Source organism: Chlorocebus sabaeus, chromosome 16, assembly GCF_047675955.1.
Source record: "Chlorocebus sabaeus isolate Y175 chromosome 16, mChlSab1.0.hap1, whole genome shotgun sequence".
Classification (NCBI taxonomy): domain Eukaryota; kingdom Metazoa; phylum Chordata; class Mammalia; order Primates; family Cercopithecidae; genus Chlorocebus; species Chlorocebus sabaeus.
Genome location: NC_132919.1, coordinates 3337617 through 3365416, shown reverse-complemented (window position 1 = coordinate 3365416; position 27800 = coordinate 3337617). Strand labels below are relative to the sequence as shown.

Genomic DNA, 27800 nt, shown 5'->3' with positions numbered 1-27800 from the left:
CAAAACAAAAACAAAAAACAGAGTTCTAGGATTTTTGAAACAATTAATGAGCATTGGCTTTAACTGAAAGTCACCAGCTGTATTAGCTCTTAAGAGAGTCAGCTTGTCCTTTGAAGCTTTGAAGCTAGGCATTCATTTCTCTTTTCTAGCTAGGAAAGTCCTAGATAGCATTTTCTTCCAATAGAAGGCTGTTTGAAGTACACTGAAGATCTGTTTAGTGTGGCCACCTTTGTCAATGATTTTAGTTACATCTTCTGGATAACTTGCTTCCACATCAGCAACTTGCTGGTTCACTTTCCACTTGTAGGTTTTGGAGCTGGCTTCTTTCCTTAAACCTGGTGAACCAACCTCTGCCAGCTTCCTGCAGCTTCCTCACCTCTCTCAGCCTTCACAGAATTGAAGAGAGTTAGGGCCTTGCTCTCAGTCTTGCTTTGGTTTAAAGTTGTGGCTGGTTTGATCTTCTATCCAGGCCACTAAAACTGTCTCCACATCAGCAATAAGGTTGTTTTGCTTTCTTATCATTTGTGTGTGTGTGCAGTGGAGTAGAATTTTTAATTTTCTTCAAGATCTTTTTCTCTGAATTCACAACTTGGCTAACTGGTGCAAGAGGCCTAGCTTTCCGCCTGTCTTAGCTTTTGACATGCCTTCCTCACTAAGCTTAATTTCTGCAAGTATGACCCATTCTTTCACTTGAACACACAGAGGCTGTTGTAGAGTTATTAATTATTGTGTCTCAAGGAATAGGGAGGCCGGAGGACAGGGAGAGAGACAAGGAAATGGCCAGTCAGTAGAGCAGTTAGAACACACACAACCTTCACTAAGTTCACAGTCTCACATGGGCACGATTCATGGTGCCCCCAAAGCACTTAACAACAGTAACATCAAAGGCCACTGATCACAGATCACCATAGTGGATATAAGAAATCATAAAAAAAGCTTGAAATATTATCAAGCTATTATCAAGGAGACAAGGAGTGAGTACATGCTGTTGGAAACATGGCACTGTTAGACTTTCTAGACACAGGGTTGCCCAAAACCTTCAATTTGTAAAAAAAAGAGACAGTTATCTGTGAAGTGCAATAAAGCAAAGCACAATAAAATAACTTTATATATATATCTATTTCAATTTTATATTCTGAATACAAAGGCTGTTGATTAAGAATGTTGAGCTACCCAAGTATAATGTCTAATAAACTATACAGAAATAGGAAATGCTTCTTTGAATAAGCTACATACATAAAATATGGTACCTTTAAGATATATTAATTAATTTAAGAAATTTGCTTGGATGCCTACCGAATAAGGCACTGTGCTAGGAGCTATGAATGCAGTTGAATAAGGCACAACCCTGCTCTTAAGGAGCTTACAAACTAGCAGGATTCGTAAGACACTGTGTAAGATGTGAGCTAGAAGTGATTTCTAATGTACAGAGCAGCGAATACTTTTTGCATTGAGCGTTAGTTTAGTTGTCTTTGCAAAAGCTTCTTTCTTTTCATAATACGCCGCCTCGTTCACAAACACGGGGTACACGGTACAGTCTCCGCCCAATGGCATCGTCTTCCCATCGAGAGTTAAAAACATGGGATCCCCAGGATGCAGTGGTTTCCAGTCTTGATCCTCTCAGGAAACAATCAAAATACACATGTTATATTTGGTTTTTCTCCTCTAAAAATTTATGTCAGATGCTAGACAACTAACACATTACAGTATTCTGTTGTTTTAAAAGAGATACTTGAGCGAGGCATCGAGATGCAGGCAAGTGATCTGACTGTGCTGAAATTGGGTCATGAATTTTGGCAGTAGTTTGAAGAGTTCCCCTTTGAATTTGTATAACTGACACATGTAATTAACATTTGCTTCAGCCAGGTGCAGTGGCTCTCGCCTGTAATCCCAGCACTTGGGGAGGCCGATGTGGGCGGATCGCTTGAGCCTAGGAGTTCAAGACCAGCCTGGGCAACATAGAGATCCTATCTCTAGAAAAAATACAAAAAATTAACTGTGTGTGGTGGTGCATGCCTGTAGTCCCAGACACTCAGGAGGCTGAGGTGGGAGGAATGCGCAGGCCCCCAGAGGGCGAGGCTGCAGTGAGCTGTGTTCACACCACTGCACTCCAGCCTGGGCGACAGAGCGAGACCCTGCGTCTAAAAAAAATAAAAAGTAGTTTGCTTCAGTACCAGGTTTACCTTGAATGTAGCCAAAGAGATTTATAATATTAAAAGGCAAAACCAAATGCGTGTCTACCTAAGTGCATAGTCTGCCTGTTGACAGCTCAAGTTAAATTCTGTTCAGCCAAATTTAGGAAATATCCATTAAGAGTCTTCTGTGTGCAAGATGTTCTACTGTTGGGAAATATAAAGATGAGCCATGTCGTACCTGCATGCAAGGAGATTCGATTCTGATAGGGATTGGTGAGAGAAGGTGGTGCTGGGCTGGGGAGAGTTTGAGACAACGTGGGTGTATTCCAAATGTGTCCTGCATTAGGGTCACGTCTGAGTTCCCTGAACGGTCCTGCACCAGGCATTTGGACCTCTGCGCCCTCAAGCACCGTGGCTGTCACACCACAGGAACCCCAGAATAGTTCTTCTCAAACTTTGAGGTGCTTGCATATCATCTGGGGGTTGTGTTAAGATGAAGATTCTGATTCTATAGGTCGGGGGTGGGGGGCCTGGGATTCTGCATTTCCAACATTTCCCAGCAGCATCCGCATCACTCAGGAGCTTGTTAGAAAGGCAGGATTTCGTTAGGCGCAGCGGACCTGCCCAGTCGAAATATTCAGGTTAACAGGTCCCCGACATTCACGTGTACAACGTTGACGTTCGAGAAGTGCCGCATCACGGCAGTTTTCTCCGTGCTGCTGGCACATTATCATCGCCTGGGATGTTAAATACATATATACGGGGAGAGGGGCCGGCCCATTTCCGATAAATCAGAATCTCTGAGGAGGGCCTAGGCAGCATTCTTTTTAAATTTTATTTTAAAATTTACATACGGTGAAATTCACTCATTCTTGTGTACAGATCTGTGAGTTTGGACATATGCAGAGGGTGGAGTCATACAACCTGCAACCATGCCATCCGGATACGGACTTCTTTCACCCCTCCCTCGAATCCCTCATGCTACCCATTCATAGTTCACTGTTTTCTGTGTTTATTGTATTGAGGCCCCAGATGATTTACAGGGTGGCTCGGCTGAGAACTGTTTCTCTGAACCGGTGGTTTTCAGGCAGAGACTTGCCCCAGAGTCACTAACGGAACTTCTTCAACACACGTCTGGCTAGCCCCACCTGCGGAGATCCTGATGTCGTGCAGTGCTACCCAGACCTGAGCCACATGAAAATCATCTGGTGAACTCAACTGATTCCCTGTCTACACCCTGATGAATTAGATCAGAGCCTCTGGGAATAGGACTCAGGAATCAGCATTTTTTTTTTTCCAGACGTAGTCTCAACTCTGTCCAGGCTGGAGTGCAGTGGCACAATCTCGACTCACTGCAACCTTCGCCTCGAGTTCAAGCAATTCTCCTGCCTCAGGCTCCCGAGTAGTTGGGACTACAGGCGCCCGCCACCATGCCCAGTTTATTTTTTATATTTTTAGTAGAGACGGGGTGTCACTGCATTAGCCAGGATGGTCTCGATCTCCTGACCTCATGATCTGCCCACCTTGGCCTCCCAAAGCGCTGGGATTACAGGCACGAGCCACTGCTCCTGGCCAGGAATCAGCATTTTAAAAAAGCTCCCCAGGTAATTGTCATGTGGCTCGAGTTTGAGAAGTGCTACGTTAGTAGTTTGTGGTGGGTTCTAGGCATTGGGAGGGGGTCCCCTACGTGATTCCAATGAGCATCCCTTAGTAAGAACTGTCACTCTTAGGACAAAATCTAGACTCATAACCGGGTCCCGGACTGTGTGTTTTCTCCAGGCTGTACCGTCCTCTGCTCACTCCTTCTCTCCAGGGACATGGGTCTTCTTGCTGTTCCTGAAATGCTCCAAGTCTGTTCCAGCCTCAGGCCCTTTCACTAGCCTTCCACATGGCTGGCTTCTCATCTTCTAGGTTCCAACTTCAGTGCCACCATCTCTCAGATGGCACTTTGTGACCACTCCGTCTAACTGGAACCCTTTGTTATACCCTCTGCTATATTATTCTTCTATATTATTCCTTTGATAGCACTTATTACAGTTTGAAATGATTTGGTTTACATATTGTTTACTTATTCACGGTCAGTTCTCCTCACCCATTGGGATGGAAGCTCCATGAGGAACCTTCCCTATCTTGAATCTCAGGGCACAGAATGAGCTTATCTGTCATTCAAAAATATTTGTTGGAAGAATTAACCAATCAATTCCTCCTGTAGAATACCAAGCCATTCCTTATTGTCTGTCAAATCAAAACCATCCTTCCTAGCTTTCAAGACCTACCACTAGCCCAGTCTGCTACTGATCTCATTCATCTCACTTCTCCACCTGCCTGGGATTATTTTTGTACTCCTCAAGAGTATCCTAAAACCTGAAAAATCCTGTTTTAGCCTGCCATGACATCATCACCCTGGCCTCTGTTTCTTGTACTTGATATTTTTGTCACCAATAGTGCTTTCTTCCTTTCTCTCCCCCAGTCTTTACCTTTCCTTTAAAACATTGCCTAAGACCAGGTGCAGCCTGTAATCCCAGCACTTTGGGAGGCCAAGGCGGGAGGATCACGAGGTCAGGAGTTTGAGACCATCCTGGCCAAAATGGTGAAACCCCGTCTCTGCTAAAAATACAAAACTTTGCTGGACGTGGTGACGTGAGCCTGTAATCCCAGCTACTTGGGAGGCTGAAGCAGGAGAATCACTTGAACCCAGGAGGCGGAGCTTTCAGTGAGCCGAGATGGCGCTAATGCACTCCAGCCCGGGTGACAGAGTGAGACTCCGTCTCAAAAAACAAACAAAAACAAACACTGCCTAAGGCTCCTTCAGGTTTCCACCTGGGTCCCATTAAGCCACAAAACAGGATTTGCTTCACTTGTCTGTATTACTGGGCAGAGGCCACTCCATTCAGTTGCAAGTCTGGATGACTACTGGAGTCACTAAACAGGGATAGGAACTGGATCAATCAGTGCTTTTCTTTTTTTTTTGGAGACAGAGTCTCGCTCTGTCGCCCAGGCTGGAGTGCAGTGGCGCGATCTCGGCTCACTGCAAGCTCCGCCCCCCGGGTTCACGCCATTCTCCTGCCTCAGCCTCCCGAGTAGCTGGGACTACAGGCGCCGCCACCTCGCCCGGCTAGTTTTTTGTATTTTTTAGTAGAGACGGGGTTTCACCGTGTTAGTTAGCCAGGATGGTCTCGATCTCCTGACCTCGTGATCCGCCCGTCTCGGCCTCCCAAAGTGCTGGGATTACAGGCTTGCGCCACCGCGCCCGGCCAATCAGTGCTTTTCAACACTGATTATCCAAGCCAGAAAGATCAGAGTATCTCAGAGTGGAGTCCTGCCATTGCTATTATTATGTTTTTAAAACGCTCTCTATGTAAAGGTTAGTCAGGGTTGAAAGCCCCAGACTGGATAATCCACCAGGTTCTCCTCCATCTCTGAGGTCTGGGAGTGTGCAGGGCACTCGCACTGGGGAATGGATACTTTGGCTTTGGAAATCTGTTCTTCTCTCCTTTTCCCTTTGCCTTTTCTGGATTTAAACCTACGTTCTCTCAAGAGCCTTTTTTTTTTTTTTTTTTTTTTTCCTTCTTCACTGTCATTGTTGATAAAACTAGGCAAGGAGTAGATTCTGGGGTTCTGAGGAGAGTCAGGGAATGGTGGCAGAAGAAAGAGGTTACAGTTGTTTTCCTCTAACTTATTCTGTCACAGGGAGGTAGAAAGCAACGTGGCCAACTGCAAAGAGCACTAACTCGGGATCTGTCATTGATAGCTACCTGGCTATGGGAAGGATCTAACTTCCGGCCCTGTATTTCCTTATATTAACCTAGACATCATAATTCCTACCTGTTGAATGTGGGTAGGAATTTCACTTGCTCTAAGCAGCCTTGTCTGAGCAACCCTCTTCCACCTCATTATTCTGTCATTGCATCTGGCTATCTTCATTTCTAGACTGCAACTTAGACTTTCGTGTACCTACCCTAGAAATTCCATTGCGAGTGTAGACTGTACCTACACTGATGTGTCCACACGGCGAGCACAGGTTACACTTCATAAGTATTTATGGAGCGACTGTCCGAACATCTTCTCTGCCTACGCTCAGTGTCTTTCGAGAGCATCAAATGGGTGAATGTGCGCGAAGTGCTGTGTGAGCTGTAAACTGCCATTCGAAGGTACGGCATTGTTACTTTCAACACTTTAAAGAAAGAACAAATGTTACCTGCAGATTGGGATGGATGACAGCAGCAATTTCTCCATTTTCATCCCTGGGATAATCAACTTTCTCTATAATTTTGTAGACCTCAATGGCACAAGGAGGAAATTCTTTTCCTGTGACAAAAGCAATATGTATCAATGGCAACTAAAAAAAAATCTCTGGGCCGGCCACGGTGGCTCACGCCTGTAATCCCAGCACTTTGGGGGACCAAGGCGGGTGGATCACCTGAGGTCGGGAGTTCGAGACCAGCCTGACCAACGTGGTGAAACCTTGTCTTTACTAAAAATACCTGGGTTGGGATTATCCTAGCTACTTGGGAGGCTGAGGCAGGAGAATCTCTTGAACCTGGGAGGTGGAGGTTGCAGTGAGCCATTGCACTCCAACCTGGGCAACAAGAGTGAAACTCTTGTCTCCAAAAAAAAAAAAAAAAAAAATTCTGGAAAAAGGGAAGTTGATAATGTAAGGAAGAAACAATAATAACAACAACAACAGTAACAAAATGAAGACAGCGATGGGGAGAACAGATAACGTTTAGTTAAGGATGTTCATAAATGGTACCAGGCCAAAAGATGTCCTTGAATGATTCCTGTGACCACCCTGTCCACAAACACGCCGAAGACAGAGGCAGAAAACAGAACTGAAAAAGCCAGTTGGGGAGAAAAAGAATCTGGGTCTGGGGGTCAGGAGACCTGGGCTCTAATCCCCTGGCTATGTGGCCTTGAACAAGATGCTTAACTTCTTGAGGCTCCCTTTCTTGACCTATCAAATGAAGGTCTTGGATTAGTTTATCTTGGAGGACCCTTCCAGCTATGATGTTTTATGACTGCATATTTTCAGGAGGAGTTCCAGCAGCTTAGGTGCTTCAGTCTCGTGCTCTTTTTCTTTCTTTTCTTTTTCTTTCTTTTTTTTTTTTTTTTTTTTGAGATGGAATCTCGCTCTGTCACCCAGGCTGGAGCACAGTGGTGCGATCTCGGCTCACTGCAACCTCCACCTCCCGGGTTCAAGCGATTCTCCTGCCTCAGCCTCCTGAGTAGCTGGGATTACAGGCACGCGCCACCACACCTGGCTAATTTTTGTATTTTTAGTAGAGACGGGGTTTCACCATGTTGGCCAGGATGGTCTTGATTTCTTGACCTTGTGATCCGCCTGCCTCAGCCTCCCAAAGTGGTGGGATTACAGGCGTGAGCCACTGCGCCTGGCCTCTTTTTCTTAACTAAGTACATTAAACACTTGGACAGCTCCTGAGTAATGGGATCTTGCGATGCAAGATCTGCAAGATCTGTCCAAGCCTGCTGGGGTGGACACCAACTTCCAAAGATGCAGCAACATCAAACAACCCAATTCCTAGAAACTTGGAAAAGGAGTAGTTTACATACATACCAGGCTATCTCTGAGCAAACAGGATGAACTTTTGGTCCAATGTAGGGCCCGTAGTGTGTTATGGTCACAACTCAAAGGAAAGCCTTCCTTTGCCTTTAGAGCAGAGTTAGAATGGAGATACCCAGTGATCACTTCTGTATCAGTTAGCTTCTGCTGCATAACATACTACCCCAGAATTTAGTGGCTTCAAACAACCACCTCTTAATTTAGTTCATGATTCTGTGGGTTGGTTGGAAAGTTTCTTCCGTCTACACTGGCTTTGTGGATTTTTGATTATTTTGCTTCTGCCTTTGTGGTAAGCTGACAGCTCACCTGGAGGCTGAATCCTATGGGATGGCCTCACTCTTGTGTCTGTCAGCTGGAGTTGCATGACTGTCTGTTAGGGTGCCTGAGTTTTCTACCTCAAAGGCTTTCACTATCCAGCAGGCCACTGTGAGCTGTGGCACATAATGGTACATGTACAGGGTTTCCAAGAGCAGGAAGAAAGCAAGCTCCAGCGTGCAAGTGCTTTTCAAGCCTCTTCTATGGCACAAAACAAGTCATGTGGGCAAGCCAGCTATTCCAGGAGTGGAAAAATAGACTCTCTCTCTCTGAACAGAAGGATATGAAACATCACACCGTCAGGATGTGGATGCAGGAAAGGGAAGAATTAAAACCTACCACACCTTCCGAGATGAAGATGGGAACTTACCAGATCTCATTTCTTTAAGCCAGAAGGTTCGATAGGAAGAAAGTAAAAACTGATAGAACACAAAGGAGTATGTTTTTGCTACTTACAGTTGGAAGCAGTCTTGAAAGCCTAACTTCCATCTATGTTTGAGTATTCTCTGTATCATTCTGGCCATCTTACAGACACAGAAGTAAGATGACTTCTTACAGCCTCACAAAGTGTGGCCCGTTCCATTGCTGCTCAGCTTCGTTAGTAAGAAATTTCTGTCTCGCCAGGCGCAATGGCGCAGGCCTGTAACCCCAATGCTTTGGGAAGCCGAGGCAGGCCGATTGCTTGAGCTCAGGAGTTTGAGACCAGCCTGGGCAACATGGCAAAACCCCATCTCTACAAAAACCACAAAAACTAGCTGGGTGTGGTGGCGCATGCCTGTAGTCCGAGCAACTCAGGAGGCTGGGTGGGAGGATTGCTTGAGCCCAGGGGCTTGAGGCTCCAGTGAGCCCTGATTACACCACTGCACTCCAGCCTGGGCAACAGAGTGAGACCCTGCCTCAAAAAAAAAAAAAAAAAAAATTCTGTCTCTAGGTAACTTTATCTCATTGATTCCTTTCTGCCCTCTGGGTCACAGAAAATATGTCGAATTTCTTTCCAATGTAGACTTCTTTCTTTTCTTTTTTCTTTTTTCTTTTTTTTTTTTTTTTGAGACAGTCTCACTTTGTCACCCAGGCTGGAGTGCAGTGGTGTGATCTCGGCTCACTGCACCCTCTGCCTCCTGGGTTCAAGCAATTCTCATGCCTCAGCCTTCAGAGTAACTGGAATTATAGGTGCACGCCACCATATCCAGCTAATTTTTACATTTTTAGTAGAGACGAGGTTTCCCCATGTTGCCCAGGCTGGTCTCGAACTCCTGACCTCGAGTGATCCACCTGCCTTGGCCTCCCAAAGTGCGGAGATTACAGGCATGAGCCACCGCGCCTGGCCAGGAATTATTCTCAATATGGTTTTCAAGCTCTTTGACATTCTCAATGCTCTCCTTGGCTAAGTTCCTCTTTATAGATGTTTCTCCTGGATTATGGATTCAGAATTTATTTACGGTTCTCAAGTGTTGTTTATGCAAGGCGGAAAAAAGACCATTACCTCCCTTATTCTGGGATTTTTTTTTTTAAACATAAGAACAAAACTTTGTCCCTGATGTTGTTAACCTTAAATATTTGGTTTAAACAGTTGTTAAAGATTGTCAGGACTTCTTGGGTCTGACTTCTCAGCCAGGGTGTTTTCCTGCTATCTTCCTGCGACCTGTCACTTAGGTAAGCATGTCACATACGTCTTTATCCAAGTCACTGACTACAATTCTGAGTAGCACGGAGTCAAGAGTGAAGCCTTTCTACACACTTCTTGAGACTTTTCACGTGGCGGCGATGATTCATTTGTCAGCGTTCTCTGGATGCGAGTGTTCAGTTGAAAATCCACCAAGCTGGAGAGTCTCAATTAATCATGGTTGACAATTTCTGAGTTGCAGAATGCTTTGCTTAAGTGAAATGTTACACAGAAGAGCTGTAACATACAGAAGAGCTCTGGCTGAAGCAGAGATAAGGGGTAGGGTGTCCTAGGAACTGCTTTTCTCCACCCTTGTGATAGGGTTCTGCGGACCATGATCTGAAAACCATGTTTTCAGATTTGCGGCCTTCTATCTGAATGTATCACTTCTTAACATATGGTAGTCCTACACTTACTATTTAAAAGTTTTATTGTAAATATGTTGTGCTCTTTTCAAAACCAGTTCCGTTAGACAGTATAGAACCTGACCTCAGACAAAGACGGTAAAAAGCAGACTTTCAGTTTTCATGATTTTGGACTCAAAGGATTCCCAAGCACAAAAGGAATGTCTGTGTTCACAGTAGGATGCACAATCTGAGGTTAAGGAATTTACTCCCCACGGACACTGAAGTAAGTACACACCAGCTCTGTTACTATAATTGCCCATTCCTCAACAATTTCAACTCAGTCTGTTGGAATAATTGTTTACATAGAATGCCTCTTTGATTTGAAGCACTTATTTGCCATTTTAAGTAAACTTAGTTTTTATAATTAATAGACTTTTTAGTGCAGTTTTAGATTTATCAAATAAATGAGCAGATAGTACATAGAGCTCCATATACCTACCTCGTTCACCAGTCCCCATTTAATTAATTTTTAATTACAGAAATAATACATAAATATATTATTCTTATTGAATATAATTAAGACAAAATTAGCCTGGGTTTTCACCCCCCTCCCCGGTAACCACTGTTATCAGTTTGGTGTGTTTTCTTCTAGGACTTTTCCTGTGATATGTTAACATATATATGTATCATATCACATAATGAATAATGATTATTATTTTAAAGCCAGTTGGTGTACTGAATGTCTTGGTCTGCAGTTTGCTTTCTGCTAATTACCAATGTGTTTAGAAGATTCTTCCATGTGAGTTTATTTAACTGTCCACCAACAGGTGGACATTCGTGCTGTTTCCATTCTTTTGCTGTTATCAATGATGCACGATGACAATCTTTGTAAACAGCATGTTGCTTGTGCTTGTGTTTCTTTGACATGTGGAATTGCTGGGTAATAAGATTGGTGTGTTTTAAGAAGTGGATGCTGTAAAATTATCCTCTAAAATGTCTTTACCAACTTATATGTTCACTTATATGTTCACCAGCAGGTAATCAGAGTGTCCCCTTTTCCTACACATTTACCAACGCTTGATACTGGCAGACTTTAATATTTTCCCAACCTAATGGGGGAAATGATTTCTTATTTTAATTTGCATTTCTCTAATTACCAGTGATGTTGAACATCTTTTCATATGTTTACTGGGCGTTTGTATTTTCTCATCTTTCTTTTCTTTTTAAAATGGAGATTAACAGGAAATAAGGATTTAATGTGGAGTCTTTATTTGGCAGCTGCTTTTCTTGAATGTGTCTATTCTGGCCATTGAGGAATAGCTGAAGTGAATAAAAATTTTAAAAAGCAGTTCATATCATTAGCATGGCAAATTTGACCCAGGCTCCAATTGTTATTTAAATGTTTGGTGGTTAAGTTTGATGACGTTACCTTCATTACTTACTTACCTTCATTGAAATGATGTATAAAATCGAGAGCATGTTTAATCATTTTTCTCATTTGATCCAAGATATCAGCTCTCAGAACCCCTTGAGGCTGAGGACCAACTTCTATACCTAGGTACAGAAGGAGAGAGAGTCACATTTATATCAGTATTAAAATATATTATAAAACTAAGCATTTTAATGTATCAAAATGTAGAATTATGTTATTAAAAATTATTAAAAAGGCAAACCATGTAGCATTATGGAAAATATTTGAGACATAATATTTGAGGCGAAACGTAAAGCTGAACATCTACATGTTCAAGTTAGATGCACGGTGAATAAAGACTGGGAAAGAACATGGAAAAAATCAGTGATGTTAGCAATAGGAAACTCTTGTGGTCTTTTTTCTTTAAATTTCCTTCAGTATTGCTAAAATTTTTAAAAGTCATAACATAGTAAAAGAGGTGAACAAGTTTATGCTGACAAAATAATAGGTGAACCTGAAGAGAAACTGTTAAGATCTAACATTTAGCAGTGACGGGAGGAAGGACATCTATTTTTATAGGTTTCACAGAAATCCAGACTAGATGAATCATGGATTTCAGTCAATATGACAATCTATGTGACCCTTGAGCAACTATTTTGCCTTTAACATAACAATCCATCCTAACACAATAGTGCAATGGTTTTAATTTTTTTTTTTTTTTTTTTTTTTTCCCGAGACGGAGTCTTACTCTGTTACCAGGCTGGAGTACAATGGTGTGATTTCGGCTCACCGCAACCTCTGCCCCCCAGGTTCAAGCGATTCTCCTGCCTCAGCCTCCCGAGTAGCTGGGGTTACAGGCATATGCCACCATTCCAGGCTTATTTTTGTATTTTTAGTAGAGACAAGGTTTCACCATGTTGGTCAGGCTGGTCTCAAACTCCTGACCACAGGTGATCTGCCCTTCCCGGCTTCCCCAAGTGCTGGGATTATGGGCATGAGCCATGGTGCTCGGCCTGGTTTTAATTTTATGCAGGAAAAACTTGTGTTCATTTCTTCTAACGCATATGAAATGATGCCTATACTATTCGGTCTACTTTGTATGGCTGTTAAGCATCCATCCTTATACCTACAAAACACTCTTTAAACTACTTTTGTAGACCCTTCTTTCCTGTTCAAGTCTCCCACAAAGTCATTTCCCCAGTCACCACCTTCTCCATTTGTCAAACCATTTACCAACTGCACTACCCTCATTCTCTTCCACCCATTAACATACTGCGTTCTTTTATATTTATCTTGTTTTCACCCGCTTCTGTTATTTGCCGCTACACAAAATCTTATCATATTCTCTTGCATCATTTTTTATTTGTTGTGCTTAGGTTTCTTGCATATATGCATGAACATATGCATATATGCATATGCATATATGTATATGGTGTCGTAAATGTGGCTAAGGTATGCATCTGAGAATAAATGACGTATACAAACGTGAAAAAGTGTGTTTGTAGATATGTCTGTAGGAATACTATAGAATACATTTTTGTTTGCCTACCCCAAATCCATTTCACCTTCCTCCTTTTTCTAATAGAATCCTGATTTTAGTTGGGCTTCCAATCTTCCAGGTAGGTAAATTTTTCTCCAGTTCAAGAGTAAATGTTGAATAGTTTAAGTCAATCATAGTAATCCCCTAGTCAATGATTTAAGAATAAAGGAATCTTTATTATGTACAAAAGCATCAATACTTGAAGTGATGAATTGGAGTAAGCTAAATATCCAAATATAGGCAATTAGCTGAAACAAATCAAAGGCTTAGCAATAAGAGATACAGATCCTGTTTCTCTGTGACACCAAATAAAAGCTTAAGATTTCCAAACTTATAAATATCAATCTTGGGCTATGATATTTGTAGGCAATGCTCCTCTTAGCCAGAACAAACATCTGCTCATATGTTTGGCTCTTACAAGTTGAGCCAACTCTTTAAAATATTTCAATAGGAAGGAATATTAAGCTCATTGTAAATAATCAGAAATGTTATATGTTCTCCTTCCAACTTTGCTGTTTTATTGGGAATATTTTTATATCATGCACTCATTGGAAAAAAGCCATGTTTAACATTAGAGAGACAATCTTTCTGAGTCAACATTTTATAATACACTAAGAATATTACTGCATACAAATTTTGCTTTAACTTCTAGTAGGCACCTATAAGGACCACCTTTGTACTCTGTTCCCAAGGCAGAAGAAATATGACAGGATCATTCTAGGTAAACCTTATTCTGAAAAGAAGCAGTTTGCTGCAGCCAGTCTTATGATCATCCACACACACACACACACAAATACGGGAGAGTGACTGGATACAGCTTTCTCCTAACTTTCTCAGATTAACCGTGGTCTCATTTGAGACGTAGAAAAGTTATTTGTATAATTATTGTTCATGCAGCTCCACCCTGACTGCTGTAGCCATGTCCTACAATCTAAATATTCTGTTCTGATATGAGATCTTGTATCGAAAAGTTAACTTTTGGTTCGGACAATAGGACCACCAAAGATGGTCGTATAAAGTTCCCCTTATTATGCACAAAGTATCAATACTTGAATATCCAGACTAAGTTTAGATTTTTATTTATTTATATTGTTTGCCAACCTGCTTTTAAATTAAATTACTCTTGGCTAAACCATCTGAGATTTAACAAAAAATATTTTCAGTCGTAATTTTAATTGTAGCGTAGTCTGCCGATGATTATGCTAATGGGACGCTCAGGAAAGAGAATGGAATAGAGAAGAAAGAGGGTGTTTGAGAAGGTGTATGGGAGTGTGGGGCTGCATGCTGGAAGTTACCACAAGGTAAAGATGAAGTCACAGCCTAGTAACTGGCAGGATAAACAAGTGAATAGATGACAAACAGCTAGGGAAACGTCTATTGCAAAGCAGGTGGTAAGAGGGATGTGGAGAGAGGATTCTTCATGGATCTTTAGCATTTCTGCAAGTCTCGTGAGCAAGACATGGACTATTTTTGTTCCAGATGATCTTTTCAAGGATGTCTGTATAGTGAACAGCCTTGGAAGTTAGGGATGGGGTCTTCCTTGGGGCAAAGGACACTCGTGCCTACTGCCCATTATAAAAATGAAGGTTCGCAGCTGGACGTGGTGGCTCACGCCTGTAATCCCAGCACTTCGGGAGGCCGAGGTGGATAGATCACTTGAGGTCAGAAGTTCGAGACCAGCCTGGCCAACATGGTGAAACCCTGTCTCTACTAAAAATGCAAAAAATTTGCTGGGTTTGGTGGTGGGCACCTGTAATCCCAGCTACTCGGGAGGCTGAGTCAGAAGAATCGCTTAAACCCAGGAGGCAGAGGTTGCAGTAAGCTGAGATCACGCCACTGCACTCCAGCCTGGGCAACAAGAGTGAAACTCTGTCTCAAAAAAAAAAAAAAAAAAAAAAAAAAGAAGGTTCCCTCAGCTCAGGGTTTCTCTCCTAGAATGCAACCACTGGCATGGGTAGCTGCCATCTGGCTCTCTACATGTCACCCCGTGGGAACTGAAGCTTGGGAATGGTGCAGAAATGCTGACACTCTGCTCTTACTACTGTCAATAATCTATTCTTTGTCTCTGTTGTAGGAGTCTTGTGTCTTCTGCTGGCATCCACTCAGAGGTGCTAGGCTAATGGTTAGCTTGTAAGTCAGGTAAAATTTCTCAGATCTTTGACAGGTCTTGATAAGGAGAGGGTCAGAAAACCACCTGGAGTAGGTCACCGGTAGCACAAGTACTTTGGAGAAACAGATCCCTTGCCTTTCTGATCCAGTCAAATCTGACCACTCCGGACAAGCTCATGAATGTATGTATTACCAGTGTTGGATGGCTAGTATTGTTTTTGTTTTTGTTTTTTTTGAGATGGAGTTTCACTTTTGTTGCCCCGGCTGGAGTGCAACGGCACGATCTCGGCTCACTGCAGCCTCCACCTCTGGGGTTCAAGCCATTCTCTGGTTGGCTAGTATTTTATACATGGTTACAGTTATAGAACCTGTGTGGGAAGGAATGGATAAGTTTGTATGAGTCTGTGTGGGATATGTGTGATTAAAACTGTGAATGAGGTACAGGCGTGATGGCTCATGCTTGTAATCCCAGCACTTTGGGAGGCCAAGGTGAGAGGATTGCTTGAGTCAGGAGTTTGAGACCAGCCTGGGCATCATACCGAGATCCTGTCTCTACAAAAAGTAAAAAATTAGCCAAATGTGGCATGTGCCTGTAGTTCGAGCTACTCGGGAGGCTGAGGTGGGAGGATTGCCTGAGCCCAGGAGGTCAAGGCTGCAGTGAACTGTGATTGTGCCACTGCACTCAGCCTGGGCAACGGAGTGAGAACTTTTCCCAGAAAAAAAAACAACAACAACTGTGAATGATGATCGTGTGTGTGTGTGTGTGTGTGTGTGTGTGTAATTGTGTACTTACTGGTAATTTGAGCTAATATTTAATAAACATATATTATTAGCCCACAGAAGCGGGTAGGGAACAGAGAGTGCTAAGATAAATGGAGAACACAGTGTATCAAGCATGGCATGTCATCAATTAGGGGTTTGGGGCCTTTGTATATGATATTCTGTTTTCCTTAAAGTGTTGTCTGAGGACCAGGACTGGTCCACCAATTGTCGGCTAGTAGTCCCAGGCAAGATAAGTACAGATGTTAAAGTAAGTGTTTAGAAACTTTTATAGCAATTTGACATTGCTGCAACATTCAAGTATGTGATCGTTTTTCTAGAAATTCATTTTTAAATTATATGTTACAAAAGTATTGCTCTATAGCAGATTGGAAATAAACAATGGCCTTTCATCACAGATAATTTCAAGACACTTGTCTAGAATCCTGTTGCCTGCTCTCAGTTTTTTTTCCTTTCCTCCCCCAAACACATACACACAACCTCAAAATGGATCCCACTTCTTCGGGCCTTCTGTGATCCATCAAGACTGGGTTAGGTCTTTCCTGCTCTTCCAGTCTTCTGTAATTGCCCCTGTTTAGCATTTATCACTCTGTGCAGTGATTACTTGGTTACCTGTCTGTCTTCTCATCTGATACGAAGCTCTTTGAGGGGAGACTGTGTGTCTTGCTCATTGTTCTGTCCCCCGCACCTAGCACAGGGTTGGTCTCTGGTAGGCACACTGTAAATATTAGTCAATGTACACGTTTCTGGAGTAATTAATGCTGTAGAGTGGGGTCAGGGAAAGTTCTATAGGAGGTGACAGGTGAACTGAATCTGGCGAATGAGAAGAATTGTGCCAGACTAAATAGAAGGGCCAAACATTACAGCAAAGGGAACATGAACAAAACCAGAAAGCTGCTCAGTGAAACTGGGGAAATTTGCTACAGTTAGAGCTTGCCTGGAGCTACATTCTCATCACTTGACAATTATAAGCCTAAGGATATGGAAGGTGGCTGTAAACGTTTTTTTAAAAATAATTTTCTCGACCGGGCACAGTGGCTCACACCTGTAATCCCAGCACTTTGGGAGGCTGAGGCGGGTGGATCACCTGAGGTCAGGAGTTTGAGGCCAGCCCTGGTCAATGTAGTGAAACCGCATCTCTACTAAAAATACAAAAATTAGCCGGGTGTGGTGGCGGGTGCCTGTAATCCCAGCTACTAGGGAGCTTGAGGCAGGAGAATCACTTGAACTGGGGAGGTGGAGCTTGCAGTGAGCTGAGATCACGCCACTGCACTCCAGCCTGGGTGACAGAGCAAGACTCTGTCTCAAATAAATAAATAAATAAATAAATAAATTTCTCTGAGTTTCAGCTAGGACATATTTTATTGAGTTATGACAATGGGAACTATGACTTACCCACAGGATACTTGGCTATAGAACGGGTGGTCGCGTATTTGAGGGAAGGATGCTCGATAAGGTAAACATAGCAGGGGAGTGGAGCCAAAGAAGTCTGAAAAAAATCGAAAACGTCTTTCTTATTATGTAAAGACCGTATGTTTTGTTCTCTTTGCTTCAACGGGGTCAATAATACCTTCAGTACGTTTTACTTCATCAACTAAGATCGGTAAAACAGCTTTGTGAAACACTTTAAAACCCAATGTTGTTATAGCTTTGAAAACATACAAATAAATTATACAATATAAAATTCATATAAAATTGAATTATCCAGTGTCTTTCCAGGTAAAATGTATATTAAATAGTTCTCTAGAACCAAGATCAAAACGCATGAAATAAATGTTCTTTCTGAATGGATGTGGTGATTTTTGTTTCATCACGGGTTACACTAACTATTTAGCTTGGTATTGGTTTCTTAAAACAATCCTGTTTCTCTTCCTGTGGTCCAGCTCTCTACAAATGTTGGGTGATTCCCGTCCTCCTGCTCATCTGCATGAAAACGGAAGACAGGCCTCTTTGTTTGGATAACAAAGTGTCAGCGATACTGCTTCCAAGTCTGGCAACCAAAGCATTCAGTTCTCTCTTCAACAGGCAACGAAGAATAGCTGCATTATGATCTCCTACCAGGACCACTGCCCAGTTATTGTCCAAAACTTAAGGGAAACAAAACTAATAATCTTTACTATAGGCTAGGTATCAGGCTAAATGCTTTAAATACTTTGTCATTTACGGCTTTGAGTACCCTTATGGGTAAGTGTTGTCATGACACCAATTTTATAAAATGAAGGAGGCAAGGTTTTGGGAAAGGTGCGTTTTGTCTAAGTAAGGGAGGAGACTACCCCCATATCATCTTATGCCCAATTTCTGCCTCCAAAGAAAGAAGTAAAAACTAAAAGGCAGAAATGAAATCCACAGGCAGACAGCCTGGCGCCACACCCTGGGCCTGGTAGTTACAGATCGACCCCTGACCTAATCGGTTCTGTTATCTATAGATTACAGACATTGTATAGGAATGCACTGTGAAAATCCCTGTTTTGTTTTGTTCCGATCTAATTACCGGTGCATGCAGCCCCCAGTCACGTAACCCCTGCTTGCTCAATCAGTCACGACCCCCTCACACGCACCCCCTTAGAGTTGTGAGCCCTTAAAAGGGACAGGAATTGCTCACTCGGGGAGCTCGGCTCTTGAAACGGGAGTCTTGCCGAGGCCCCCAGCCGAATAAACCCCTTCCTTCTGTGAGGAGTTTTGTCTGCCGAGTTTTGTCTGCCGCTGGTCCTGCTACATAAGGTTAGTGAAGGAGAAAGTGAGGATCTGAGCACAGGCCACACTCTTTCCTCTCGATCATCCTCGCTCTCAGCAAGGAGGGCTAGTACACAGAAATAAGCATACAGTTCCTTATGTGTGTTTCTGGTTGGTTGCTATTTTCTAGCACATTTTCTCTGAGATTTCTGAGCCTTAAAATGATTGACTATATGAAGCACTGAAAGATTAGATGTGTTCTGGGGCGTCTAAATCAAATGGGGACAAGGGCAGGACTGAAGGAAGGCAATCTTTTTACCACTGGGCTTTAATCGACATTGAAGGGCTATTTCTTAAGTTTCCTAAAACCTTGTAATTGAGATGCCATACCATTTAAAGTTTTAATATTAATTTTACTTGGTTTTGACAAATTGACCATACCATTTGCATTTTTAATATTAATTTTACTTGGTTTTAATAACAATCTGATGGCTGTCTGTATAAAATGTGTAATTTTATAGACCCAAGAATCCACAAGTGTTTTAGTACTTTGTTAATTGTGTTTATTATTTTACTTATTTCCTCTCTTTTTCTCCTTCCTCTCACCACTGCCTCTGTGTTCTGGCAGCACCACAAGCCTGGCTGTGGAATAAATCCCATTTCTCTTGCACCTTCCCTTGTAACCGTTTTCTGATTGTTTCGCATCCATAGTTGACTTAAAAGGACAAGTCCTTGGCTAACTTATAAATTAATAACATTAACCTTACCTTAATATAATGAAACATCTGAATTAAAAAGTTATTCCTGGAATCTTCAAGAATAAGAGTGCACCCCATGTTAGAAGTGGTGTTGTGAAGGTCAAAAATAATGTCGTAGGAATCTTCACCATCTTTTGGACCAAATAAATGATATATTTCTTGAGCCCTTCTCACTTCATATGGCAAATCTTCTGACATTTTTTTGCTGTTATAAGCAGAAAGGAAAAGATTACCAACATCTGTGCCTGAGATAATATAAACATATAATAAGAACACAGTGTAAAAAGAACCCGTTGCCAAATCTTTAATATGAAAAATCTGTGTGGGAAGTAAAAACTTACCTGAAATGTTTATATATGAAAAATTACATTCTTTTTCTTCATTTGATTCCATATAACTAATGTTGCACTGGCATGCTTGCAAAGTAATATGTTCATTTATGTGGTTGGTCATGAATAGGACATATCAAACAGAATTTATCATTTGATTTCAATCTTGAACACGACATATCCATTAATTTAATGAACAGTTTCTTAGTAGTTATGGTACACTGGGTTATTTATTATGAGACTAGACCATCAAATGCATCTTTTTTCACCCCACTTTAGCTAATTCTAGTGCACAAATGCAGTCACTTAGGGGCTCACATAATCTAAGTAGAGATTCTTTTAACTTTTTGAGACAGAATCTTGCTCTGTTGCTCAGGCTGGAGTGCAGTGGCCCAATCATGGCTCACTGTACCCTCAAACTCCTGGGCTCAAGCAATCCTTCCATCTCAGCCTCCCGAGTAGCTGAAACTACAGGTGTGCACTACCATGCCCCGCTAATCTTATCTTTTGTGGAGATGGAGTCTTGCTATGTTGCCCAGGCTGGTCTTGAATTAAAACTGCCTTTGCAAAAATTATAACTGAGACAGTTATTACAATGAAAGAGATCTAATCTGACTCCATCTTGCTTCTCATCTTCAAGCTATCCTTGTTCATGCCTGGGTGTAAACTGAACTAACTTTGGGAGGAACTTATAGTTTAACTTTGAAACAAAGACGATGACAGCCTTTTCCCAAAACAAACCCCTTCCTTCCTGGGGACTAGACTGCCTTTGCAGGACTAACAGAATAGCCACAAAATTAGAAATTATGGCTTAGGAGTCATGCAGCTGGAGGCCACAAGATTCTGAACCTTCTGAAATTGCTCTTGGGGATAACACCACTGTTGTAAAACCTAAGATCAGGGCTTGAGATATTTTGTAAACCCTGAATTGATAGATCAGCTGGCACCACCCAGATGGATAAACAGGCTTATCTGGTCTCGTGGTCCCCACCCAGGAACTGATTCAGCGTAAGAGGAGAGCTCCAACTCCCTATGATTTTACTCCGATCTGACCAGCACTCCCGACTCACTGGCCCCTACCCACTAAATTATCCTTAAAAATTCCAATCTCTGAATTTTCAGGGAGACTGATTTGAGTAATAGTAAAACTTTGGCCTTCTGTACAGCTGGCTCTGCGTGAATTAAACTCTTTATTGCAATTCCCTTGTCTTGATAGATCAGCTCTGTCTGGTCAGCAGACACGGAGAACTTGCTGGGTGGTTACAGAAGTCTTGGCCTCAGGCAATCCCCCTGCCTTGGCCTCCCAAAGTGCTGGAATTACAAGCATGAGCAGCCACACCTGGCCTAATTAGAGATTCTTAATTGAGGTCCAGGAGCCACTAGAAGTCCAGGGACAGAATTTTCAGAGTCCCTAACCTCTCCACAAAGGTCACAAGTTTGCAGGTACAGATATAGGTATTTTTTCTGGCACAAGGGCCAATAGCTTTTCTTCCATTCTCAAATAGGCCTCTATCCTCTCCCCACTTCCCACAATGGTTAGGATACATTTTTTTCCTAGATATAGTGTTTTAAATGGACTTTTCCTCATTAAACCATTTGACCATATTTTCCTAAAATTACATCTATTTGTATTCCTTGGTTATTTTTGCTCGTATCTTCAAGGGACCTACCATGTACAACGGGGTAATTCCTGCCCGGGATGCGATCAGGAAGGTGGAGTAGTTATTTTCTGACTTTGAAGCAAAAACCATGAGGACAAAGCTGGCATGTTGAGACAGTGCAGTGGGAAGGTAGAGGGAGCCTTTGGCATTGATGATATCATGTGACTGCTGCGCGAACCCTGGACTGCCTAGCTCTGGATTTATTATTTGTGAACAAGAACGCTTATTTGTTTAAACCACGATTCTCAGGTTCCTATTATATGCAAACCAAGCCTGATGGATTTTTATACATTTAAAAAGTTAATTCATGAAATAACCCCCTGAGGTTGCCCCCAACGATTTTGGTTCTTTATCATTCTTTCCCATTTGAGTACATGGTGCTAGTATCTACCCAGTTGCTCGGAGTCAAGTCTTGGAAGCTTTGAAAAATGATGGACACTTCTCATGGCTGCAGTTGAGCTCCCATTGGAAGAGTCCCAAAGGTTGAAGAACAGGGAAGAGTGAGATTCTGAAGGGCATTAGCCATACTACGTTGATTCAATCTATTCTGGATAAACTTTTAAATAATCCTCAGCAGGGGACAGACATGGTCAGATTTGCATACTAGGATGATTCCTAGAGGTGTCAGATGGAAAATAGATGGCAGGAAGGGTCAGAGCGAGTCTGGATGCAGAGAGACTCTTCAGGAGGCTCTTCTGACTATCCACAGAGGAAATCAACTAAGGTAGTAAAACTGGAGAGGAAGGCTGGATTTGTGAAGTACTTGCAAGGAATAGTTGGGAGGACTTAGTGACCCGCTAGACGTGGGAGATGAAGCACGGGGAAGGTTCTAGGGTGGTTTTCATAGGGGACTTGGTGGAGAATGATGCTACCACTGAGATGAGGAATACAGGAAAATGAATAAATTTGGGAGAGGTAGATGGAAGAAGTTAATTAGTTTATTTTGTAAATTTTTTAACCACCCTGGGGACAGTCTAGTCTCTGAACAGTGTTGACAGTAAGGAGTAGAAAGTGAATTTAACTGAGAAGACTGTGCTCACTGAAATGCATACTACTGGGTGCTCATAAACTCACCCCAGTCCATTCCACAGCTATTTGGGAAGTTAATATGCCGACTAAAAGTTATTCTTCAACAAATTCTTACTTGTAATATAAAAGTTAGTTAACAGCTATCTTAGGTCAATAGAGAAGCATGAATTGTGTTGACATAACCTCAGTCATGAAGATAAAGCATTTCTCAAATTAAAAGTTATGCTAGCAAAAATATGATTGGATACAAACAGGATGACTGCTGTATAAGTGCCCTGAAAAACATCTATTCCATAAAGTGTGGCATGTTTCTATTAAGAGTAGTGTCCATCTTTTGATCTGTGGTGAGACTAAACCTAAGGAATGATCTAACTCAAATTAGAGTTGATCAGAAAACAAGCACATAGAACAGAGTGGCTAGTTGTGCCTGTACGTATCTTATATCTTAGCTAGTAGTCTACCAACTCCTTGAGGGGTAGAAACCATGTTGTACAGAGCTGTGCACTCCCCCAGTACCTGGCACAGTGTCCTGAGAAAAACAGATGTTTCATAATATTTTTTAGTAAAAGAAAGAAAGCGGCCGGGCACGGTAGCTCATGCCTATAATCCCAGCACTTTGGGAGGCTGAGGCAGGCGCATCACCTGAGGCCAGGAGTTTGAGACCAGCCTGGCCAACATGGCGAAACCCTGTCTCTACTAAAAATACAAAAAATCACCCGGACATGGTGGCAGGCGCCTGCAATCCCGGCTACTCGGGAGGCTGAGGCAGGAGAATCACTTGAACCCGGAGGTGGAGGATGCAGTGAGCCAAGATTGCACCATTGTACTCCAGCCTGGGCGACAAGAGGGAAACTCCATCTCAAAAAGAGAAAAAAAGTAAGAAGTGGTAAAAAGCAAATATGTGGAGTCATATTATATCTATAGTGGTAGCTATGATGATGTAAACAAAGGCAAAAACAATAAGGACCTAACCTAGCATGTTATGACTGCAACGTTGTGTGCAATATATTATAAATCAGCAAAATTTAAACACTGAAAATTCGGGTGAAGTGTCTTGAGTTCTTATCTCTGGCATCCCATCTACGACAAGCCATCGCAGAAGTTAAGTATGTCTGCTGCTTCAGATCACAGAGTAGTCTGATGTCTTCTGGCAAAAGATATTTAATCACTCTTTCTTTCAGCAAATATTACTAGAAACATTACATGTTTTGAACTAGAACTTTATGTATTACCGTAAACATAGTTGCTTGAAAACATAGTAGTGAATCTCCTAAAAAGCTAACAATTATATATGCAAGCATAGCGGCCAAACACTAACTCAGTGCAAAGGATTATTAAATCTGTTTCTTTCAGGGTATGATTTAAAAACAAAACCCTTTTCTATGTATTGTCTCGGTCTGTATACATTTGAAAAGAAAACTTAATAATCCGATGCTTAAGAAAGTTTATAAAAGAGCAAGTGAATGCCTAGTTCAGATAATTGTGTAATGCACAGTGCAGTATAATTAAAAGTGAAAGTGATCTTATTCAACATAGCGATTGCACGTATGGACATGAATTATCATCTGCATATACATATATGTGTTCTCTTTCACACACCTACCACTTTTCACACAACAGACATACATATACAATACAAAACAGAGTCTTACCCAAGATTTTCAAGGTCAAAAATGCGATTCAGGTCACAGTCAATATATCTGGTACATTTCTTCACTGCCCTGGGGTTAGTGATAAATGGCTTTACCTCCAGCCCTGTTCTCTGAATCTCAGCGCCATTCTCTAGCCAATGCTTAACCAGAAATACTCCAGTTAGCTCATTCCCATGGGTTCCTCCAAAGATAGCAACCTTTTTTATAGGTTCTTCAGCAATGTGACAAGAAGTCATTTCACCAAGTAGTTTTTTAATCTGATTTCTGCAATTCAGAAGAGAGATCAAAGGAAATGTGATGTTCTTAAGAAAGGTTTAGAAATTGAAATCAAAATGAGACTTTACCCAAAGGGCAAAGTACAGAATTCCCTTGAGTGGAGTATATTTTAATTTTCTGTTACAAGTTCTGAGCCCCGTTTATGGACACTGCCTTCTTTAGCCCTGCCCTTTCCCATATTTGGATTAAAATATGCAAAGATCAACTAGAGATACAGCTGTTTACTTTAACTTCTAACTCCCTCAGATGGTCAGTAGATCTAAATACAGTAATAAATTCGCATTTCATTCTAATGCAGAAATTCTGTTCTTTTCCTCAGCTAGGATGTTGTCCAGTGAGGCTTTCACGATTATCTGTCATCATAAAAAAAGTTTATACATTTCTAATCTCAAAAAATAAAGAGAGTGGCCCACTCAGTATTTCCACGGGCATTTCAAAACCTTTCTTCTCTGAAATGAGTTCAAGCGCGTTTCGTGATCTGAGGGCATCTGAATCTCACCTCTATGAACAGCCAGAGGCTGACCCTCAGAGACCTCCTCTTGAACCGGCACCCGTTCTTTCAGGATGCTTTTTCACAGTCAGAAACAGAAGGGCCAAATCAGTGATCACTCGGGACTTGAAAAACTACCCTGAAACATCCCTTCATTTCTTTCTCATGAAATTTTTGGTAATTCTGTGTTAACTTACTTATGAATCTTCCTTACTTTTTTGCCTAAATACCAAAGGAAAGACAACTGTGAGTAATCTTCAAGTCTCTGTGATGCCTGCAAATGTCTTGGGACACACTGCGTGTGCTAGCCGCATCATGTGAACTCATATAGACACGGCCGAATTCACTGTCAGCAGGGACTCTCCACTGGACTGTGTTACTCGAAAGGGGGTCTTATTAGGGGAAATTATCCAGAATACTAAGATGATTACATCCCTTTGGAGAGATGACTCTGAGCCAAATCTGATTTGATTTCATGCTCAATCACCCAGAAAGTCAAATATGTTCAAGTCCTGGAAATACCATGTACTAGTAATGCCAAGTTGTGTGATAGAGGGTGCAATAAGAGTAATTGGTTACAACTGCGCAGCAGTTTAATTTATAATGTTCTTCCACTCCGTTTATTCATACATTAATTTCATACGATAGGGTGGGTTAGGTGTTGACATCCCCACTGCAGGGGTAAATGAAAGAGAGGTTAAGTAACTCAGTGAAGGTTCTGCAGGGATGTAGGAGAAACCAGGCCTGAAACCTATGTTTCTCATTCCAAGTCTAGTGTTTTTTTTACAGGACAATAGGATGCCTCTCTGTTATTTTTGGTCTTCTTCACAGTTCTAGTTTTGCTCTTTCAGAATTCACATAAACAGCCATTACAGTGTGTTCAGAAAACTAAACATGCATACAAACAAAATACATGGTGGAAAAATAAAATACGAATGCTTCCTAATATTTAATAAACCCAATTGAATATTCTTCCTTTAAGAGCTTAAAATGCAGAGATAGAGAAAGCAAAATAACCAAATCAAATCTACACATTAAAATGACTGTTCTCATAGAAAAAAAAAGCTCCTGTAGCCTTTGACTGTCTGTCCACATCCATGTACACTGAACACTTCAGACGGTGCAGAGATGATGAAAACACACGTGAAAGTAAACAGATAACAGTTGTTTAGTTGCTTTGGTTTTAAGAGCAGTAACTATGGTGAGTTATTAACACTCTACTATGCTTGGTTTCTTTTCTGCTGATTTGCAGTTTGTTCTGTCCTTTGCCCTAGTCTTTCTGGAAATGCTGCTTCAGTTTACTTGTAGCTGGCACAAATGACTTGCATTTTGAAGCTTGTTTTGTGGAATTTTAACAGATCAGCACTTCGAAGCACATTTCACATTCATAAATAAAGTTTCTCTTACATGTCAAAATGAATAACTTTTTTGAGAGTTAATGAATGGCAGCAATTATTTCCCATACTTACCTTGTTTATTGTGTACAGAGTTTGTCTTCGGTGGAAAGCTTTATTAGGAAAAAGGAGAGCATTTCCTCAGAACTAGAGCAACAGAGGCTTTTCATACTCTTATACCAAGTTAACTTCCGAAAGATTTTTAACTCCCTGTTTCCCAAAGTGTACTTGATTTTCGGGATGACCCACAAAAGCCACACTTTTTTATTAGTTCTCAGCGAACTGATAGTATACGAAGTGAAACCCTTTCAAGTTGTCACTATCTCATTATAAAGTTGAATATATAATATGCTGAAGTACTTAAAAGAGTAAGCATAACTTCCAGCATTACAAATTTTTGTGGGATAGAGTTGCCTGATGTATTAATAAAATAATGTAGTTTAAAACAAAAGGAGGCCGGATGTGGTCTCACACTTGTAATCCCAGCACTTTGGGAGGCCGAGGTGGGCGGATCACCTGAGGTCAGGAGTTCGAGACCATCCTGGCCAACATGGTGAAATCCCGTTTCTACAAGAAATACAAAATTACCTGGGCGTGGTGGCAGGTGCATGTAATCCTGGCTACTCAGGAGGCTGAGGCAGGAGAATCCCTTGAACCTGGAAGGTGGAGGTTGCAGTGAGCCGAGATCGTGCCATTGCACTCCAACCTGGGGAACAAGAGCGAAACTCCGTCTCAAAAACAAAACAAAACAAAAGGAGAGCAAAGTTTTACTTCACAGTCATGGCTGTCCAGTAGATCACTGCCAGAAATTTTTTAGGAGACAAATTTAAGGTGGGTTGTTTCCTAATAGTATGATTGGGTGATAAGAAGGGTTTTTTGTTAAATATTATACTTAAGATGTCTCATACATAATGTGATGTTCAATAATTATGTAATCAAACTACTTTTACTACTTTAATTTTCTCCTTCCCTGTGGCCCATCCTGACGAACTTTCCAGGTGAAAATAAATGATAACCAGAACAAGACAAGTATAAAATAGATTACGTTTATAAACTGCTGTCAAAGATTGTATATTGCTCACTTCCGCAGTTCTTACAGAAGTAACTGGCTTAAGGTTTTTTTTTTTTTTTTTAAATGAAAAATCTATTTTGGGGGTGGGTAGGGGAATGTTGTAAATGTATGCACATATGTATGTAGATATCAAGTCAAGATCTGCTTCCCTGAAGCTTCTATTCATGTTTTGGGTAACTCCTCTCTGGAACCATGATAAATAACAAGTTTTATTTTTATTGTTTCAAGTCTTCTTCTTCCCAAAAGATGACCCTATTCCTTGAAAGCTATTCCTTACTCTGGCATTCAAGGTCTGCTATTATCTGGTCTCAGTCTACTTCTAATATTATTTTCTAACACTCTCCTTTTTTTATTTTTATTTTTTATTTTTTGAGACACAGTCTCGCTCTGTTGCCCAGGCTGGAGTGCAGTGGTGTGATCTCGGCTCACTGTAAGCTCCGCCTCCCGGGTTCACGCCATTCTCCTGCCTCAGCCTCCTGAGTAGCTGGGACTACAGGCACCCAGCACCACGCCCGGCTAATTTTTTTTTTTTTTTTTTTTTTTGTATTTTTTGTTAGTAGAGATGGGGTTTCACCGTGTTGGCCA

At 41.6% G+C, this 27800-nt stretch overlaps 2 protein-coding genes across 2 annotated transcripts in view; one reads left to right on the top strand and one right to left on the bottom strand.

Annotated features, from left to right (window-relative positions):
• Positions 1 to 27800, top strand: part of SPATA22 (spermatogenesis associated 22) — a 66630-nt gene that overhangs the window by 12636 nt on the left and 26194 nt on the right. The window lies entirely within an intron of this gene.
• On the bottom strand, positions 1101 to 26325 carry ASPA (aspartoacylase). The gene is made up of 7 exons (XM_008009859.3): positions 26219 to 26325; positions 23984 to 24247; positions 19322 to 19517; positions 17277 to 17370; positions 11488 to 11595; positions 6334 to 6443; positions 1101 to 1617 (listed from the first exon to the last, which is right to left on the bottom strand). The coding sequence occupies exons 2-7, from the start codon at positions 24217 to 24219 to the stop codon at positions 1420 to 1422; spliced, it is 942 nt and encodes a 313-aa protein (XP_008008050.2). The 5' UTR covers positions 24220 to 24247; positions 26219 to 26325; the 3' UTR covers positions 1101 to 1419.